At 40.8% G+C, this 19903-nt stretch overlaps 1 protein-coding gene across 4 annotated transcripts in view; it reads right to left on the bottom strand.

Moving 5' to 3' along the window:
• KIAA0232 (KIAA0232 ortholog) overlaps nt 1–19903 on the bottom strand; it is a 108723-nt gene that overhangs the window by 59832 nt on the left and 28988 nt on the right. For 2 of the 4 annotated variants that reach the window (XM_034772931.1, XM_034772930.1), the window contains exon 2: nt 17840–18343. The exons of 1 other annotated variant lie outside the window; for it this stretch is intronic. In XM_034772931.1, coding sequence (XP_034628822.1) covers nt 17840–18070 — 231 coding nt within the window. In that variant the 5' untranslated portion in view covers nt 18071–18343. The remainder of the gene's footprint in view (nt 1–17839; nt 18344–19903) is intronic. One more of the 4 variants, XM_034772932.1, reaches the window with a different exon arrangement.

The following is a 19903-nucleotide window of genomic DNA, read 5'->3' as shown; positions in this document are numbered from 1 at the left end:
GAAACCAACTTCAAATACCCATCCACTGTTCGGCCAGGAAGAGAACAGTGGACCATTCAAGTTAATGGGAAAACACTGAAACAACTTGAAAATGTAAAGAAAATCATAGTCTTGGAAAACTAAGAAAGAAGAGAATTCTTCCCACTCTGAATAACTATGAGTCACAAAGACAAGAGAAAAGACATTTTAAAAACAGGCTTGGGTCTGGGTTTTTAATCCAAAAAACTGAGGGCCAACATCTAAGCAGGGTATAGTCTGTGAAACAGTGGATCCCCTATAGGACAGAGGGGCCATTGGGAAACTGTGCAGAGGCAATGGGTAACTTGTATTAGAAAAGTGAATTTAGGTAACGTACAAGTGTAAAGCCCAAGTTTTTATGTTTATTTTCTGTGTAACTTGTATGTGTTTGCTTTTCCTTACTATTTCATCTTTGAATCTATGCTTTTTCTATTAAGTATTTTTTTTTACTTTTACCCCAAACCGGTTTCTGGTGTGCAAACTGTGAGGAGTGTATCCCAAAAATGAACTGATACTGGGGAGGGAGGGAGTGGCTTTTTCACACCTTCAGGGATGATGAGCCTGCCAGGAGAATTAGGTTGGTGGAAGCTAGGGTGAGATCTTAATGGTCTTAAGTTTGCTACTGGTATTAGTGTCTGAGCCATAGCAAGAAGACACTCAGGGTTACAAGGCAGGGGCTGACAGAACCCTTACTGGTCAGGGTGAGCCCCAAAATGTCACAAAGGAAGGACGGTCTATTTTGCAAATGAAAAAATTACTCAAATCTGCTGTTTGCTCAAATATAATTACTTCCATTAAAAAGTAAAAACTGTTACAAAAATGTTAAAGTTGAACACTCAAAAGTCAAGAAAAGTCAAAAATAAGGTTTCATGGGGACCCTTAATTCTACACTCTTGTATAGCAATGTGGTCTAATCACCTCATCACACAGTATTTATCAAATATAGTAGATAATGTTTTCACCTCTCTTAGATATATATTCCCAATCTGTGATAATTACATCAGTAACTTAAATTAAAATTAATTATACAGATGTTAAATGTCTCAAAAACAAACATGGAAAATTCAGAATTATGGTTAAACTTAAAAGAAAGCCAAACATTTTGAGGTATAGAAATTCACAGTTATGTACCACAAACCACCTTAACTCTGCCTTGTAGTGACAGCATAAAGCAATCAGGACGATTAAAGTTTCTGATTAAATTGAAATAATTTCTGAAGATAGATTTTTTCATCCTCCTCTCCATGGGGAAATTTTTCTTGTTTTTCTTACATTAAAAATGTCATGCATGAACCCTCTATATTCCCCTGAACTCATGCACACACCCCAGATACCCCAACCCTCTTCTACTCATTACATTCTTCAACATGGATGCGTATTCACACAATTTCCTTCCCTCCCTGTTGGGCAGATTGAGTGCAATTAATATTTTTGACAAAAACATTTAGGATTAATGGTAATTTTTTGCTGTTATTTTTAACAACAAAGATTTTCTTTCTGCAAAGGCTGGCACACATCTTCCGCAGAGAAACCCAAAGAACTGGTGGCTTTCAAAATGCCTACCACTTTCCATCCTCTTAATGGAACTGAGGCTAGGGACTGCCCTCACACAAGAGGCCGTCTTTCAAATTGCCATACCTCTCCCATATTTCCAAACTGGAATGAAGACAACCAACTCTCAGGGAAGATAATTGTCTCCTATGCTATCAGGAGGCAGAAAGAAACAAAAGTGAAGGCAGTAGCCATCTTTGGAAAGGGCAGTTTATGGTCTCAGTTCTATTAAGAACAAAAGGAAACTACTCCCATTTTGACAGAGGGACGTTTTTGGAGAGTTTCTCAAAAGGAGAACCCTATTCATCTGTCTCTGCCTAAGCAGATACTTTTGGTTCTAAAGAACAACAGGGAAAAATTACCAATAATTCCTATTTAAAAAAAAAAAAAAAATTTCTAATGTATGCACAACATTTCAGTAAGTATTAACTATATGAGAAGTCTGAACAGTCTGAGTTATTCCATTATTAACATGGTTAACAGAAAAAAAAACATTTTAGGCCACTGAAAAGTTTCTGAGAAAGCCCATTTTTAATTAATTTTAACTAACAAAACATTTATTGAAGTAACTTATAAATTCTTAGAAAATTCATGTTATACTCAATAAGTACTGAAATTTTGGAACTAATATGTTAATTTTTATACATAGTAAAGAAGCTGAATTCCTGCTTTAAGTACAACACTCAATTCAATCTTAAATATGGAGCTGCAATTGGTACCTCCCTAATATCAACAGATTGTTTCTGTAACCTTGGGTACTCAAATAGCAACTTGTAAAAAAAAACAAAAAAAACCAAACACCTTCATTCTATATAGCCTATGCATTCCAGCAAATTTTCATTATTACTCCATGTTATACTTAATTTATAAAGTATTGTGCAATAATAATTAGTGGCTGTCAAGGCTGCTTCCCCACTTTGAACTTTAGGGTACAAATGTGGGGGCCTGCATGAAAACATCTAAGCTTAACTACCAGCTTAGATCTGGTCGCTGCCACCACTCCCAAAGCTAATTCCCTTCCCTGGGTAGCCTTGAGAGACTCTTCACCAATGCCCTGGTGAATACAGATCCAAACCCCTTGGATTTTAAGACAAGGAGAAATTAACCATCGCCCATCTTCCTCCCACCAACTCCTGGTGGATCAAGATCCAACCCCCTTGAATCTAAAAACAAGGAAAAATCAATCAAGTTCTTAAAAAGAAGGCTGTTAATTAAAGAAAAAGGTAAAAATCATCTCTGTAAAATCAGGATGGAAAATAACTTTACAGGGTAATCAAACTTAAAGAGCTCAGAGGACCCCCCTCTAACCTTAGGTTCAAAGTTACAGCAAACAGAGATAAACACTCTAGCAAAAGGTACATTTACAAGTTGAGAAAACAAAGATAAACTAACACGCCTTGCCTGGCTGTTTACTTACACATTTGAAATATGAGAGACTTGTTCAGAAAGATTTGGAGAACCTGGATTGATGTCTGGTCCTTCTCAGTCCCAAGAGCGAACAACTTCCCAAACAAAAGCCTTCCCCCGCCCCGCCCAAGATTTGAAAATATCTTGTCCCCTTATTGGTCCTTTGGGTCAGGTGTCAGCCAGGTTACCTGAGCTTCTTAACCCTTTACAGATAAAAGGATTTTGGAGTCTCTGGCCAGGAGGGATTTTATAGAACTGTACACAGGAGAGCTGTTACCCTTCCCTTTATAGTTATGACAGTGGCATATTTTTCATATGTGCTTTTCATCTCTAGCATATGCAGCACTAAAAAAAAAAAAATACTACTGTTTACCTAAGGTTGTGGAAAAAAAATCGTTCTATTTACAAGATAGAATATAGTCCTTCATTACATCATAAATACTAATTCATATGCACAGGAGTGCAGAGTAAAGAGGGTTCGACCTTAACTTTATCACTTTCTGACATTTGAACACAATGATTTTTTATGGAAATTCCTACTTTTTGAAAGAACAAGTAATTCCCTAACATGGAAATGTTTTGCCAGACAATACCTTTCCACCTTATCAGAGACAATAACTTTTGTGGAACTGCAGATTTATATTGCTCTATCCTCAGTCGCCGTACCTCTTGCTCCAACACAGGCATTGTCTCTATCCCAGCACTCTAGACAAGATGCAGAGTTTGTTATGGAAACTCTGCCCCCATCACATATTATTTTCCAATGGAATCAGGCTCCCCAATGCTTCAAATGGGAATTTTAATGCACTCGGCACAGAGTTTTCAGTATTGAAAACACACACAATCTCAATTTCTCAATGCATAACTAAGTTTGCCACCTCTTAAGGCAGACACTTCACAAAACAAAAGTGTACAAAATGCATTACATATGCAAGAAGTAAACTTTTAAAGGCTTAATACTCTCAAATCAAAATTTACATTTACCAGACCTGAAGAAGAGCTCTGTTGAGCTCAAAAGCTTGTCCATTTCACCAACCGAAGTTGGTCCAATCAAAGATATTACCTCACCCACAATAACACTCAGTCAACACTTGGCAGGGAAACTGTCTTTCCACACAAAGCCATTTTGGACACCAGACACATTTTTTAAAAATAACGTACAAGATATTTTTAAATAATGAAGAAAAATACTTTCTGTCCCTCTCCAATTTTTGTTTGCAAACACACTGGAACCATTCTGAATTTAAAAAAAAAAAAAAAAAAAACACACAACACGACACCCTTGGGGTGCCAGGCAATTCATCTAATATAAAATTTACAGCTCAGAATGAGATACAGTCCTCTAGAAAGTCCTCTCTGCCCTCCAAGTCTTTTAAGTAGATTAAAATGGAGCACTGATCAGTGAGATCTGTTAGTATAGGAATAGCACCAGAATGGATTGATTTATATCAAGGTTTCTTATTTGCCGATTTAAATCATGATTAAATTCAAATGCAAAAAAAAAAATTATTAAAATAAATGAAGTTCTTTTCCTAAAGAAAGTTTGATTCCAGTTGCACGGTATAATTTGCTATTTCTGTTTTGCTACCCAGGAGGATATATTATGTCTATACACAGTCATTTAAGCAATTACATAACTTAATATACATTTATTTAGTGTCTTATTTTTTATTTTTTTGTTAGAAAATGGTGAATGATGCATTTCTTGTCTACTAAACTATTATAATTTTTTTTTGCTCATGATTTATGTATTTGGACAGAAATTGGAATTAAAATGCATAAAATTAGTATTTTAAAATTGTTTTTTATTAAATAAAACTACTTTAAATGTGCTGGATACATACAGTTGTTTATCAAAATATAAAATTAATTTATTCAACCATAGAAGTTTTTACTGTATTCAGTAAATTGAACTGATTGTTCCTGGTCACCTATGTTCTTCAAAATTTTAGAACTAGAAGATACTAACTTCACACATAGTTCTTATTCAGACTGAAAGAGAAAAACAAGCTTTCCTGTTATTTTTTAAAGTTCCAATTACTTTCTTAACTTTGAATAAACAAGTATTGAACTGAATTATTGGAATAAACTGAAATTGAGAAAATATTCTCTCTGCACCTGCAGAAGAGGCTACTGCAGTCAAAAGCTGGTTCCAAATGCTTAGCCAGTGACTTTCACCAGTTGAGTGAACTGATTCTCTTTAAAACTTTAGCAGTAAACATGTACTGCCCGGACATTAATCTATTAAAATAATTTACCTTAAATATAGTAAATTTAGGCCTTAATCTAGGTGATCATAATCTGATTTTTTTTTCCATCTTTTTTAATTTAAAAAAAAAAACATCCATTTTTATCCAGCCTGAATTGCACTCATGTATCAGTAAGTGATTAAAAGATAGGAAACAAAGGGTAGAAATAAATAGACAGTTTTCACAATGGACAAAGGTAAATATAGCAAATATATACTGTTCAATATATTCATATATGATCAGAAAAAAGAGGTAAGCAATAAGGTGGCAAAGTTTGCAGACAATACTGAATTATTTAAGCTAGTTAAATGAAAAGCTGACTGCAAAGGGATCTCACTAAACTGGGTGACTGAGCAACAAAATGGCAGATGAAATTCAATGCTGATAAATGCAAAGTAATGCACATTGGAAAACATAATCCCACCTAAACATATAAAATGATGAGGTCTAAATTAGCTGTTACCACTCAAGGAAAAGATCTTGAAGTCATTGTGGATAGTTCTCTGAAAACATCTGCTTAGTGTGCAGCGGCAGTCAAAAAAATCTAAACGGAATGTTAGGAACCATTAGAAAAGGGATACAAAATAAAACAGAAAATATCATAATGCCACTACATAAATCCATGATACACCCACACCTTGAATACTGCATACATTTCAGGTTGTCCTATTTCAAAAAAGATATACTGGAATTGGAAAAGATACAGTGAAGGGTAACAATACGCTACAGCTTACATACGTAGAGGAATTAAAAAGACTGGGACTGTTCATCTTAGAAAAGAAAATGTCTAAGGAGGGATCTGACAGAGGGCTATAAAATGATGAATGGTGTGGAGAAAGCAAATAAGGAAGTGTTATTTATTCAGTCAATAACACAAGAACCAGGGGTCACACAATGAAATTAATGGGCAGTCGGTTTAAAACAAACAAAAAAATACTTCTCACAAACGCACAGTCAACCTGTAGAACTCATTGCCAGGAGATGATGTGCCGGCCAAAAGTATAATTGGGTTTGAAAAGGGATTAGTTAAGTTCATGGAGAATAGGTCCATCAATGACTATTAGCCAAGACTGTCAAAGATACAACTTCATGCTTTTTGGGGATCCATAAACTCTGACTGCTAGAAGCTAGGACTGGATGACTCGATAAATTGCCCTGTTCAGTTCCTTCCCTCAGAAGCAGATGGCACCGGCTACTGTCAGAAGACAGGATACTGGACTGATGAACCATTTACCTGACCCACTATGGTCATTCTTATATTCACTAACCAGTGGGTACAAGATGGCTATTCTTAACTGATCAAGAAAGCGCAAAGCGGTGTTTATTCTTCTGTTGTCTCTCTATGGCCAAGTCTCTCTCCTGCTCACTTTCACCAAGGGACAGCAACACTGCCTCCCACTGCTGTCTTAGCAAGCACTTGCATTCCGCGCTACCCTCCCTGATTTGGTCCTCAGTAAGTACACCATGAGACTACCTTTACTCTAGTTTTTAAACTAAGTATTCATAACGGCATGACTCATTTATACAGAGCTGAAGAAATAGCACTTCATAATAACGGTTACTTTGAAATTAGAGTTTATATAACTTTGCACTTTCATAGTACCATTCATTAGAAGATCTCAGAGCACTTTACAAAGACACGTATTATTCCCATTTTACAGATGGAGGGAAAAAAAAACCACAGAAATACAGCAATGATAAAGCCCAAATTTTCAATGTTAGCCTCGATTTTTTGGGTACCCAATTTTAGAAATCTAACCTTCAATTTTCAAGAGGTGCCCCATACACCCAAGACTGAAGCCAATGGGAGCTGTAGCAGTCAGCACCTCTGAAAATCAGGACTTGTGTATCTGAATTAGGCAGCCCAATTTCCACTTTCCAATGTCCCATTTTAACCACCAGAAACCTCTTAGTAACTGGACAACTTTACAGTGGGAAATTTAACTTTGTATAAAATGTTGAATATACCAAGTTTTGTGGAAGGTACAGAAGCAAGGTCTTAAAAATGGGACAACTTAGTGTTACCATAGCCAATCTTATAATTCATATACTTTATCACTCTTAACAAGACTGCCAAAACCTTGTAATTCTTTATGTTCCAGCAATTCCGATGCTTTGGAGTACTTAAAAAAAAAATTCAATCCTCAATAAACCAACATACAGATATCGTGTTAAACCCCTTGCAATCCATATAAATAAAGGTTTATAATTAATGGGTGTGACAGTTTTTTAAGTTGCAAGACTCTGCCAAATCAAGGGTACAAGAGTAGCAAAACCTTCCAGCAGCACTAATGATTTGCTGGAGCAAGAGACAAAAAAACGAGTCTGGCAGTGGTTAACAAAGAGGGAAGGAGGAGGAGGGAGGGAAGATGAGTCAGCAGCTACAGATATCCATTCTGAGGAACAGAGCAGAAAGTGGCACCTTGTGTTGGGCCTATATAAAGGAATGAGTTTATGTTTGTTTTAAGGTTCTTTGTCTATATGGTTCTAACAAACATTTTGAATTATGTAGATTATAGTTACATCTCAGGTATCTGGAAGCTGCACAAGTCACAATGACTCTGTTCTCACTGACTTGCAGCAGAATTCCTGCAAGGTATTATAAATCCATAATTCACACTATTTATCCGGTGAAACAAAACAAATTCCGCTTGTCTTGTTCTTTCCAGTATGAAGTTATATGACTAGTAAAACTAACCAGGTGTTACAAAAACTAATATTGAGAGAGTAAATTGACTCTCCTGCTAAATAAAGGCAGAAATTGTACAGAACTGTTGGGTGAATAGTCATTTACTCAGGTATAGCAAACAGGTTGGATTCTGCCTCCATAGCAGAACTCAAAAGAACAGAACCGGACTTAACAGCTTGGTAAACATATTAATGTAATGGAGAAACTACATCAATGCAGTGCTATGGTTGAGAATTTAAATGAATAAAATAAATATGTCAAAAGGAAATTCAGAGCAATGGATCCCATGGAAACCATAACTCACCCCTGTGCATATAAGTACAGATAAAGATTGTACTAATTAGTTATCTCACTGTACATACATATTGAACTATCAAAGGATGTTCACAGATAGTGAATGCCACAGGTCAAGATGATCTAGTCAATATTGCTCTTAGAGTTACTAATGAAACTTCAAAGATGGTGTCCTTTTAGGATGACATTTTCTATGCTTATCTCAGCCCAGAAGGAAACATTCCTTATCTTCAAAGAAACGGAGTCACAGGCAAGATCTGGAAGGATTCTCACTCTGGGCCTCATGCCTCCAGTACAAGTCACTTGGGAACTCCCATGGTTTTGGATTCTTGGCCCACTAAAAACACCTGTAGGTGGCTCAAAGGCACTGCTCAACAGAGCATGCTCCAGCCACAAGCAACTCAGGGTCAATTTCTATCAAGAGCAAAAAGTAATCATACCCATTACCTCCTAAATGCACAAAACATATGCACATTTTTTCCTTAGATTCCAGCTTAGGAATCCATATAGAAGAGGTTGCCCAGATGGCAAACCAAGAACATATCACACCTCCTATAGAAAAAAATTCCCAGACATTTAAGAGACACAAAGATTCCTGTAAGTAATTTTTCCTCTTCTAGAAAGGGGCAAGGGGGTATCACTACATGGAAGTATGAGTCCTGTAAGGTAAGGGCAGCATACCAATCTCCAGGGAAGGGATAACAGAAGCGAGGGTGACCATCCTGAACTTGATTGTCTTGATGAAATAGTTCAGCTTTCATGGATCTAGAATGGACCGACACCATAAGATTTCTTTAGGATCAGAAAGTACCAGGAATAAAAGCCTTTTCCTGTTTTGGTGAGGAACTTCTATTGTTCCCAATTCTAGAAGAAACTGAACTTCCTGAAGAAACACCACCTTGTGAGAAGGGTCCCCGAAAAAACAGGGAGAAGGTGTATTGGGAATGGGAAGGGAAGACCTTCTTTAAGGGCTTGTCTTCACTACCAGGGAGATCGACAATGCCGCAATCAATGCGGGGGTGTTGATTTAGCAAGTCTAGTGAAGACTCGCTAAATCAACAGCAGAGCGCTGTCCGAACAACTATGGTACTCAAGCTCCCCGAGAAGAGTAAGGTAAGTCAACCGTAGAGCATCTCCCATCCATGCAGCACAGTGAAGATAGCAGGGTAAGTCTGGAGGAGGTCTGGAATAAGTTTGTGGCCTAAACAGTTTCCTCTTTGTAACTGGCGCATAAACTCTTAAACGAATTATTGCAGGAGAGTCCAAGTGTCATCTGTTTTAGTAGAATATAGTTTGGGATCTCAAAATTTAAGTTTTCTATTGTGTTCTGCATGAAGACTACAGTGACTATGGAACACAAGGCTGTGTATCAGGGGTGTCTGTTACTACCCAAAGGGATGTACGAGCTGTAAAATATCCCTCTGAAACCAAAGCTAAAAACTATTCCTTATATGCCCCTGGCAACTTGTCAGCAAATTTAAAAACCGCAGAGAAATTAAATAAAACTATATTTTGACACATGGCCGTTCTTAGTTGGTGGAGCGATTTGTCTGGTTAATTCCGATAACGAACGAGACTCTGGCATGCTAACTAGTTATGCGACCCCCGAGCGGTCGGCGTCCAACTTCTTAGAGGGACAAGTGGCGTTCAGCCACCCGAGATTGAGCAATAACAAGTCTGTGATGCCCTTAGATGTCCGGGGCTGCACGCGCGCTACACTGACTGGCTCAGCGTGTGTCTACCCTACGCCGACAGGTGCGGGTAACCCGCTGAACCCCATTCGTGATGGGGATCGGGGATTGCAATTATTCCCCATGAACGATGATAATTAGTTAATCATTTGAAGAGTAGCAGTGGAATAAACCTTTCAGCTGTAGGAATCCAGCCTTTTAAATTCCTTATCCAGAAGAGCGGCCTTATGGTGGGATTGAAGGGACTGCTCATTAGAAGCTGTGACCACCGAAGAATGAACAGCCCACATGCTTGGCTGTAGGAGGTACAGAGGTTAGTGTGTGCAGGAGAGTTTTCAGTGGCTTCATTGATGGGAAGCCGAGTCCTTCCTGAGGCAGGAGCTTGATCAATTGGTTCTTCAGCCCTCATCTAGATTGCACCAATCATAACGTCTTCCATTCCTCTCTTATCCTGGCCTTCCTTCTCCCTGTGCAACCATGCCTTTTCATGATAAAAATCTTCCCATCTCTTTGGGGGTTGGCCGAGTGGTTGTTTCAGTTCCCATGGATACCACTCAGTAACAGCTGCAGTCCACTGATTTCCACTCTGCTGTCTCATCACTTCATTGGGGACTCGGTCACAGATTGAAATCTCCAGAATTCTTCTTTCCATCGTCCTCTCTGTGACAAACTATCTTCATCAGCGCCCATTTTTGCAGCCGTACCACATTGCCGGCAGTACTATTGAGTTGAAAAGGTTGGCATGTGTTGCCCTGTTGATTTTTCCTTGGAGAACATCCTTGATGGAACTGAATGCGCGCCAACCAGCTTTCTTTCTTCACGAGAATTTGCCTTCGTGATCGTGGTGCACATATGGAAAATATCTAGGAGAATGTGCAGATTCTTGTGCACAAGTTCCACCTGCACCTCTAGAGAAGTGGCCACACTCCTCATGAGAATCTGAAAACCTATGAAGTCCTCTGGGGGAGAAAAGGACTCTGGAGTTACAGCTACACATGGTGAAGATGAAGAAAGATGGTGAGGAAGATAAGGTTTCCTCCATTAATTCTCCCTCCTCCATGGGGTCCAGAGGGTTGAGGGATGGTAATAGGATGTCAAGTAGAGGTTTCCAGTCGCAGGGGAGTAGAATACTTCCTCCTAGAGCATGAGCATGACCATGATGGAGGTCTACAGTCTCTTGGAGCAGCCCAATACCACTAAGGTCAGAGAGGCTACTGCATAGGTTGAGCCATCTATGACGGGGACCCCATGCCAGGACTTCCCTATAAAATAGCCAGTCCTGACCTTTAGATCTCAGTATTCAAAGATCTGTAAGATGATCTAAACAATCGCAATGGCAAGACAAATTCCTCACTTTCAGAGTCAGGAGAAGAAATATAAGCCTCCTTAAAATAGGGAGCAACAGTTACCATTTGGGTTCTAGGTAGTCTGGCTATGGGAAACACATTAAGCTCCAAAGAAAGTGAGAGTGAGGGTGCACAGAAAGCTGGCAAACTCTGACAGAGTTGAAATGGACTGGAGTGGCTGCATCAATGGAGCTGAGGACTCCGTCATTGGTTGCATAAAAGGAGAGTCCAGTCAGGAAAAGCAAAAGAGATCCTTGAGGACAAGTAGGCTCATTGAATGGAAGGCACTTCAGGTAAGTGTACCAACAGTACGGGTGGAGCGAAAGAGGGACCGGCCCGGGTGAAGAGCTGGAATTGACAGTGCTGCCTCAAAAAGGACTGACGAGTGTTTGAATTTGTGAACCTTACATTGGCACCTGAGGGCTTACCAGATTTTCTGCATAAAGTCCAAGACTTCTTGCTTTTGTCAGCATCAGAATGCATAGAGTGATTCAGGGAGCCTGATAGTGAAGAGAAAGTGTGACATTTGTCACCAGACTTGTGCTTCGAATCAGAAGTAGTTGTAGGGGGACTCCTGGTTGATCCTGAGTCCCCTGCATCATGGTGGGGGCTTGACTCAGGATGCACCTCTTTCACAAGGTGAAGTTCAAGATGAATGTCCCTCTTTTTTAGTCCTGGTGGGGAAAGAGGTTTGTCCCTCAGATGGCCCTCACCCAGACAAATCAAGCAACTCTTGTATCTATCTGTGACAGGAAAAATGGCCCTGCACATGGCACACTACTTAATTCCCAGGGATTTCTTCATAATAAATCCTCCAGGTAACTACTAAAACAATAACTATGCTCATCAAAGTTCTGAAAATTGCTTATCGAAGCAAATACAACTTGTATCTCAGTGGGTGAGAAGGAACTTAGGCTACATCTACACTTCACACCTTAAGGCTTCCTGCGTAGCGTCTCTATGCCAGTGGAAGAGAGCTCTCTCGCCAGCATAATTAAACCAGCCCTAATAAGCGGCAGTTGTATGTCAGCCAGAGACCCACTCCAGCTGACATGGCACTGTCCATACTGGCGCTTTTGTTGGTGAAACTTATGTCAGGCAGGGGTGTGGTTTTTTCACAACTCTCACCGACAAAAATTTGCCAACAAAAGCGCTAGTGTAGACAAAGCCTTAAAGGGAGGTGGTGACCATGTCCCTTTTATGCCTTCTCCTGAGAGCATGAAGAGATGATCCTGGGGGAATTCTGCACCACTGTGCAAGCGCACAATTAATGTCCCCCACAGATTTTTCCTCCCCTGCAGAATAATTGATTGTTCTGGGAAGCCATGAGAAGGGTCATGCTGCAATTACACCTTTCACCCACCAGGGGCGGATGTGGTGCTAGAAAAGAGGGCAGCTGATTCATGGGCCAGAGCAGCCAGCTGTGGAGAGGGAGAGGGCAGAAGCTGCCTTCCTCACAGCACCCTGCCCACAGGGCCAGGTGGAGGCAGCATGGAATATGGGGAGACGGACAGAGTGAGGCACATGGGGCTGCTGCAGCGAGGGACAGACTGGGGCTGAGGTACAGGAGCTAGTGGTGTGACATTCAACCAGGGACTGAATGGGAGTGGGGGTGCAGGGACACATGGGGACAGGAGCACAGGTGCCTGACTGAATGGGAGAGGGGTCAGCCAGGGTCTGCATGGAGGAGGCACCCCAATTCTCTAACAATCCTTACTCCCCTGCCCTCCCAAAAATCAAAACTGTTCCTTACTTCTCCCACCCATAACAAACTGCCCCCCAGGTTCATTCCCAGACTCTTTCCCAGCAATTACTTCCCTCTCCCTCCATTCCTCCCGACTCACTGCTTCTGAGGCATGCGAGAAATATGTTTCCGTATTGTAGTTTAAATGAGTTATTAGTCAAAGTTCTGTATTAATATGCCAAATAAGGAATCTATATGTCAAAAACCAGTTCCTGAATCGTTTTTGTTGTCTGTACTGTTACAGGGAAGAGACAGAGCCTGCCTTCTTCACAGCAGGTCAGGTCAGGAAACTGGGGCTATGGGGAGACAGACAGCGTGGGGTGCTGGGGAGGTCAGACAGTAGCTCATAAGGGCTAGTGAGGGAGGATACACTGGGGCAGGCACTGAATGGGAGTGGAAGCACAGGGCCACAGTGGGCCGGAGGTACACGGCCACATGATGATGGGGGAGGGGTGCAGATCTACATAGGGATGGGAAGTGTCTGGGTGGGGGCATAGACAGATGGGGCAGGGAGGGGATACAGAACCACAAAGGGACATGGGAGAGGGTGCAGGGCCACATAGGGAAAGGGGGAGGGGGTGTCTGAGTGGGGGTGGAGGGACACATGTAGATGGGGGTGCAAGGACACATGGGGTGCAGGAACACATGGGGACGGGGCAGATGTGCCTGACTGAATGGGAGAAGCTAGGGGTCAGCCAGGGTCTGCATGGGGGAAGCTCCCTAACAATCCCTCCCCGCCACCTCCCCCCCCAAAAAAACCCGTTCCATACTTTTCCCACCCATCCCCAACAACCATCCAAGTTCACACCTAGGTTCCTTCCCAGCAATTTACTTCCCTCTCCCTCAACTTCTCCATTACCCCTAACTCCCCCAAGCCTTAACTCTGCTTCTGAGGTTCTGTATTGTAGTTTAAATGAATTATTACTCAGTTCTGTATTAGTATGCCTAGTAAGGAATCTATGTCAAAAAACATTTCTTGAATCTTTTGTATTGTCTGAATTGTTACAGACATACTTGCTGACTGGTATTTTGAAATAAATAACCAAAAATAATTGAAACTGGTCTGATTATATTGTGCTGTTTTGACAAATAAAATACACAGAATTTTAAAATATTGTGCGCAAATTTTTTTTTTTTTTTGGCGCAGAATTCCCCCAGGAATAATAGGCACACAAAACTTACAGTGGAATGTATATGTGCACAATCACTTGAAGGAAAACAGATGCTTATCCAATTTAAGAAAAGGTTGTGTGGGATAGAGGGCAGAAGTATCACAAAGGCTCCTTATAAGGATCAAAGTGGAAGGAGAAGTTGTACTCTTTCAAGCTTTGTCCACTTGAGATATATCCACAAGTAGATTATACAGATGTTAACTAGTTGGTGTGCTGGGCAAGGCGGATTTTAGCTACCCTCTCTTTGGTGGGGGGTTGGAGGAGGGTTTATAGGCACCTATATAACACTAAGCCCCAAATATCGGGACATCTGGTCACCCTAAACCCCATACACTCAGGAGAGAAGCATTACCAAGTGTGAAATACTAGTTTACCACAAAAGGTGCCATCTCCTGCCCAATAAAAGGCCTGTATACACCAGACAAAGACTTTGTTGATTGCTCCTTCCACACCAATGAAGTTGGGACTTCCCCCAGAGTTCAAAGTGTGATTGGATGAGGATTTGTGGAAGTGAATAAAATCCCTGACCAGAAGGAACTGGATCACTATGCTGCTTGGAATTTGGAGTGGGCACTATTTCTAAGCCTAAGCAAGAGATCCCCATACTGCTTAACTTGGATTACACCTAAAGACATATAAAGCTTGCACATTACACCAGCTTCTATTAACCTTTTGAAATTTAAGACTAGCTCATTTGTGTATGTTTACCTCATAAATAACTCATTTCCCCCCCCCAGTTAATAAATCTTTAGTTAGGTTAACATAGGATTAGTGTGATGGATCCCCACACACTGACCCTGAGAGGGTAAATTAGGTCCAATTAACTACCCAGGCTGCACCTGCAGCAGAAGCCAGGGAGCAGGGATTGACTGGAAGCAGGCTCAGCTGGGCAGGAACAGTCAGGCCTGTATAAAGCCCAGGAGCTGAGAGCAGAAGTCTCACTTTGTGGGAGAAAGGAGGTGTGTCTGGGGCTAGAGGCAAGTAACCTGGGAGGGGGTGTTTGGGCTGGGAAACCCAGAGAAGAGGGAGAGCCAGGAAGGTAGGAAAAGGCTCAAGGGAAAAGCAGTGAGGTCTGGGGTATGTCAAACCTTGCCTGCTCATGAGAGGCCCCTGAGCCAGGACCTGAAGTAGAGGGTGGGCTGTGGTCCCCATACCAGCTGCTGACAAAATGACACTGCGGAGGCAATGAGCAGAAACACTGCCTGAGTCCATTTGCCAAGCAGGAATTTGATAGCTGAAAGGGGGAAAACACAGATAGTGACCTGGCTGGAGGGCCAATTCACGAAGGGGAGACTGCGGTTCCTGGAGCAAGAGGACGACAGGAGAGGAACCACCAGAGGGGGGCATAGCACCTAGCAAAGCTAATCCCCAGGATGGCCAGGAGGAGGTGCCACAAAGTGAATGGACCCCCTGACAATTGGCTACAAGAATTAGCTCTCTCACCAAAGACAAGCTACAATTCACGTGGTGTAAGTGACTGTTCCTTTGAGGCTGGGAGAAACCTGAATATTGTGATTTTTGGTGTAAGGGACCATCTATTACAAAGACAGGCTTGCCTGGATGGTAAGATAGACCAGAGTTTCCAAGGGGACTGTCTGCAACTCCTTGTTAAGGCTGTTATAGTGCTAGAGGAGTTCACACTTGATACTTGGTTGGTGAAATCCAAGTATAACACAACCAGTTTGGGGTTTGTGCCCTGATTTGTAACCTAATTTTGAGGTTGGCACCCATTTGTGAGCCACTCCAGATAACCTGAGAGCATTCAGATGGCTCCTGTGCTCTATTCCTCCCCTGTGGTTCATTAGATCCTAGTGTTAGATTAGGGGGCACAGGTGGAGGATTTAAAAAGTGGCAGCATTCTTCCAAGCTCTGCTCACAACCCAAGCTGTACCTAGTTGAGGCACCAAGGCACCAAAATGAAAAAATCATTCACAGTAAGTTGTACAGATCTTCAAATTACGATTATCCTGCTTTTTGCAAGCTCTGATAAATAATGAATAATTTTGACACTTCATCATCATTATGGAGGTGCCTGGTAGCAACTGTATAGTTAGGCTTGTGTTTCAAAGTGGGCTTAAAATGGGGCATAAATCTGTATTTTCCTCTAACAGTAGGTGGCAGTCTCCTGTGAGATTTCAGAGTGTTAAATTTTAGGCCCTTTGAATTTTCTGTGCAGCTTTTGTTGGTCAGAAATTGGATTCTGGTTGAACTATTTCCTTGGCACTCAGACAATGTATCCTGAGCAAAACTGGTTCAATACGCAGAGCATTTTTGTTTGTTTGGGTTTTGTTTTTGTTTTTTTTGGGGGGGGGGGGGAGGAAGGGTATTAACTGAATTTCAGGTCATTTTTGGCTGCTATAATTCATAAGCAAGAATTTATGCACCAAGAGATATGCATATTATGTGCAAGTGTACTGTGCATAACAGAAAAGGTTTTAAAGTAAAGACACAAGACCTTATGTGCAGCAGCAACTCCTTGTGCATAAAATCTTTGGCAGGGGCTGTCTTTAGACTCCCTCCACAGGTCCAAATCCCTGCACCTGCTTAAGCTTAAAAAATACAAACAAACAAAAAACCCCACCAGTGGGAAATACATAAAAAAAACTTTCATTTTGATTGTTAGACTTGCTATCACACACTCTGTACCTACTAAACTCAAAACCACCCCCATGGATATGACAAGTTAAGCCATCTGATAATACCTCATACTTTTCCACCCAGAAGCACATCCCTTACCATCATCACAACTACCTTATAGCATGAACCACACACCACAACCTAATCCCTGCCTCGTGGATGCCAGCTTTCTATCACACCCTTTACCAAGCCACCTCTCTTCTCTCTCCCCATACCCACCACAATCAACACACCATTACACCTAATATTGTTAGGAAGGAGTAGTTGGATAATGGAGGGTGGAAAAGGAAAGGTTGTGGGCAAAATTAAGGTTGCAGTGCATCGTCTGTGATGCCCCACAGTTGACAGTAAGTTTTGCGCCTGTGGGTGGAGGAACAGAAGTTATACATAGTGTTAGGCGGCTTAACTTTTCATTTCCTTGTTCTTGTGGATTTGAGTCATGAACGGAGCAACTATTTCACAGCCAGTTTTTTGTATATTCTTTATTAGGCTACACAGCCAACATCCCATTAAATTAAATGCAGTTCATACCTCAGCTTTTTGTTTCAAGTTATCTGCAGACCTATAAACACAAAAACTAGACCCTACATATCCCCGATCCCAGCATACATTCTGGAGTAAAAGAATGCATCCATCAGGAAAAGGGGTTACAAATTACCATGATCCAGCCCAATTTGACCCGTGTTGGCAAGGCTCTCTCAATTTATAGAAATCTCTACAACCAAATTAGTGCAGCCAATGGATGTATGTCAAAGTTCTATTTTTATATTTCATGAAATACCAGTGTTGATTACAAAGGTCTAATTTCATAATGTAATAGAAGTCAAGAAGTGATAAAATTCTTTAATGCAGTATATCTGCTGTTATAGTAAGCTACCTACATCAAACTTAATTTTTCATCTAATCAAATCGGATCCTGTCATGGTTTTTCAATGATGAAATACATTTAAAACATCCAAACTGTATCCAATGTATAATACACAATACATAAGAGATACAAGCATCCATTTTCACTGGACAACATCTAAAATATGTAAATACCTGTTCCTGCAGGTCGTAGTCATAGCTATCATGCAGCAGAAGACTGAGGACATACCGAGTATATATCATGGCATCAATGCCACACTTCTCTAGCTCTTGTCCCAGCCAGGTCTGCACTGGGCCCAAAGCATGAAGCAGAGACATTTCAGAAACAGATACAGGGCCTGGATAAGAGCTTGAGGAGCTTTCAGATGGCAAACCATCCACAACAATTGTACAGATAGGGCGCATGAATCTAGGTGGTTGGCATCCTTATAACGTGAAGCATTTTCTGTAGTTGATATTCCGTCGATATCTGGAGGTGATTTTCACTCCAGTAAATAGGAGAGAGGCTTGACTTCTAGGACAATCATTTATATTTCCTGGCAGTTAGCCATCTAGAGACGAACATCACTCTTCAGGCATGACCAGTGAATAAACTAAATCCTACTAGCAAACACATATGAAGATGTGTTTTTCTACCTTAATTTCACATTGAGGCCAGATGCAAGTCCCCAGCAGGACCTATAAAGAGTAAAAAAAAAAAAAAAAAAGTTGTGATGTGTAGCCATACAACAAACATGAACAGTGAGCAAACATTCAAGAATGCAGTCATTTACATGTTGCTTACTTCCAAAGGACACACAGTAGTTATACTATTCTTATGAAATTTCAAGTTTCCAGGAAACTTTTCCAGCAACATTATTTAAACACCAACACACACACACACACACACACACACCAGGAGAGGGGGGGATAATAAGCACTTTACCAAGCAACTAACAACCAACTCATAGTTTGAAATTTATTTGCTTGACCTGGCTTTGTATGAAAGCTTCAATTTTATTACCATTGTTATCCCTTTAGAAATAGCACTTAGAGCAAAAGCAACTCAGTTTTGAATTTTGGGAAACAACAGTTTTATTAATCAACCGACAGAAGACTGCTGAGCAGTTGAAATTCAGGGGCTCTTTCATTTATTTTATAAACAAAAGAGAAAGCTTTACCGTTCTGTAAACAGACATCATCCCTGTTGACTTATATGGCCACGTGGTCTAACGATCATAGTCACATCTCCTCAAAAAGATAACTCCCACTAACATACCAAGGTTCCTTTTATGATCTATTCATAGATTTTGAGAAATAAGGACCATGGTAATCATTTAGACAGACCTCCAACACGACAGACCACAAGTCTTTCATTAATTAATTCCTCCTTCAAGTCCAATAGCTGTGGTTGAACTAGCAAGCATCACTTTTAGCCTGGTGTATGCTACAGAAAGTTAGGTAGATGTAAGGCACCTTATGTCAACGTAACTCCGTAAGCGTCTACACTACAATGTTGCTCCCACCAATGTAAGTTGCCAACTACACAGACTTAACTCCTCTTCTGCGAGAGGCATAGCACTTAGGTTGGTGTATTTAGGTCAACGCAGGGTCAGCCCCAGGCGATAGGGCTCCGGACTGTCAGTTAAAATTGCTGGAAATGCTCTTGGTGAGGAGGCACACTGCCAAGAGAATGAACCTAGCGTGAACATGAAAAATGGATTTAGTTACTGCAGTGGCTGTACGTCGATATAACTTAAGTTTACTTAATCTTGTAGTGTAGAGTTGCCATTGTAAAAATGTCCAATCTAGGTTTAAAGATTTCCAGGGATGAAGAATCCACTGAACCCACCACAACCCTGGGTAACTTGTTCCAAAGGATATGAGCCCCCCCTCCTTTTTTTAAAATTGTACCTTATTTTTAGTTTGAATTTGTCTAGTTTCCACTTCCAACCATTGGATCTTGTTATATCTTTGTTTGATTGAAGAGCCCTCTATCACCAAATTTGTGTTCCCATTAAGCTTCTCTTTGTTAAGCTAAATAGATTGAGCTCCTTGAGTCTCTCACTATATGGCATGTTTTCTAGTCTTTTTCAGACTAAGAACAAATTGCATTTAGTATTTCCCAACGTTAGCATAGTGTCTCAAATTCTAAGGCCAAAAGGGACCCTTGATCATCTCATCTTACCTACTGCATAACACAGGACACAGAACTTCCCAATTAAAAAAAAAAAAAAAAAAAAAATACTTCCTAGAGCT

The sequence above is a fragment of the Trachemys scripta genome, chromosome 5, assembly GCF_013100865.1.
Source record: "Trachemys scripta elegans isolate TJP31775 chromosome 5, CAS_Tse_1.0, whole genome shotgun sequence".
In the NCBI taxonomy this organism is placed as follows: domain Eukaryota; kingdom Metazoa; phylum Chordata; order Testudines; family Emydidae; genus Trachemys; species Trachemys scripta.
This window is presented reverse-complemented; position numbering and strand designations above follow the sequence as displayed.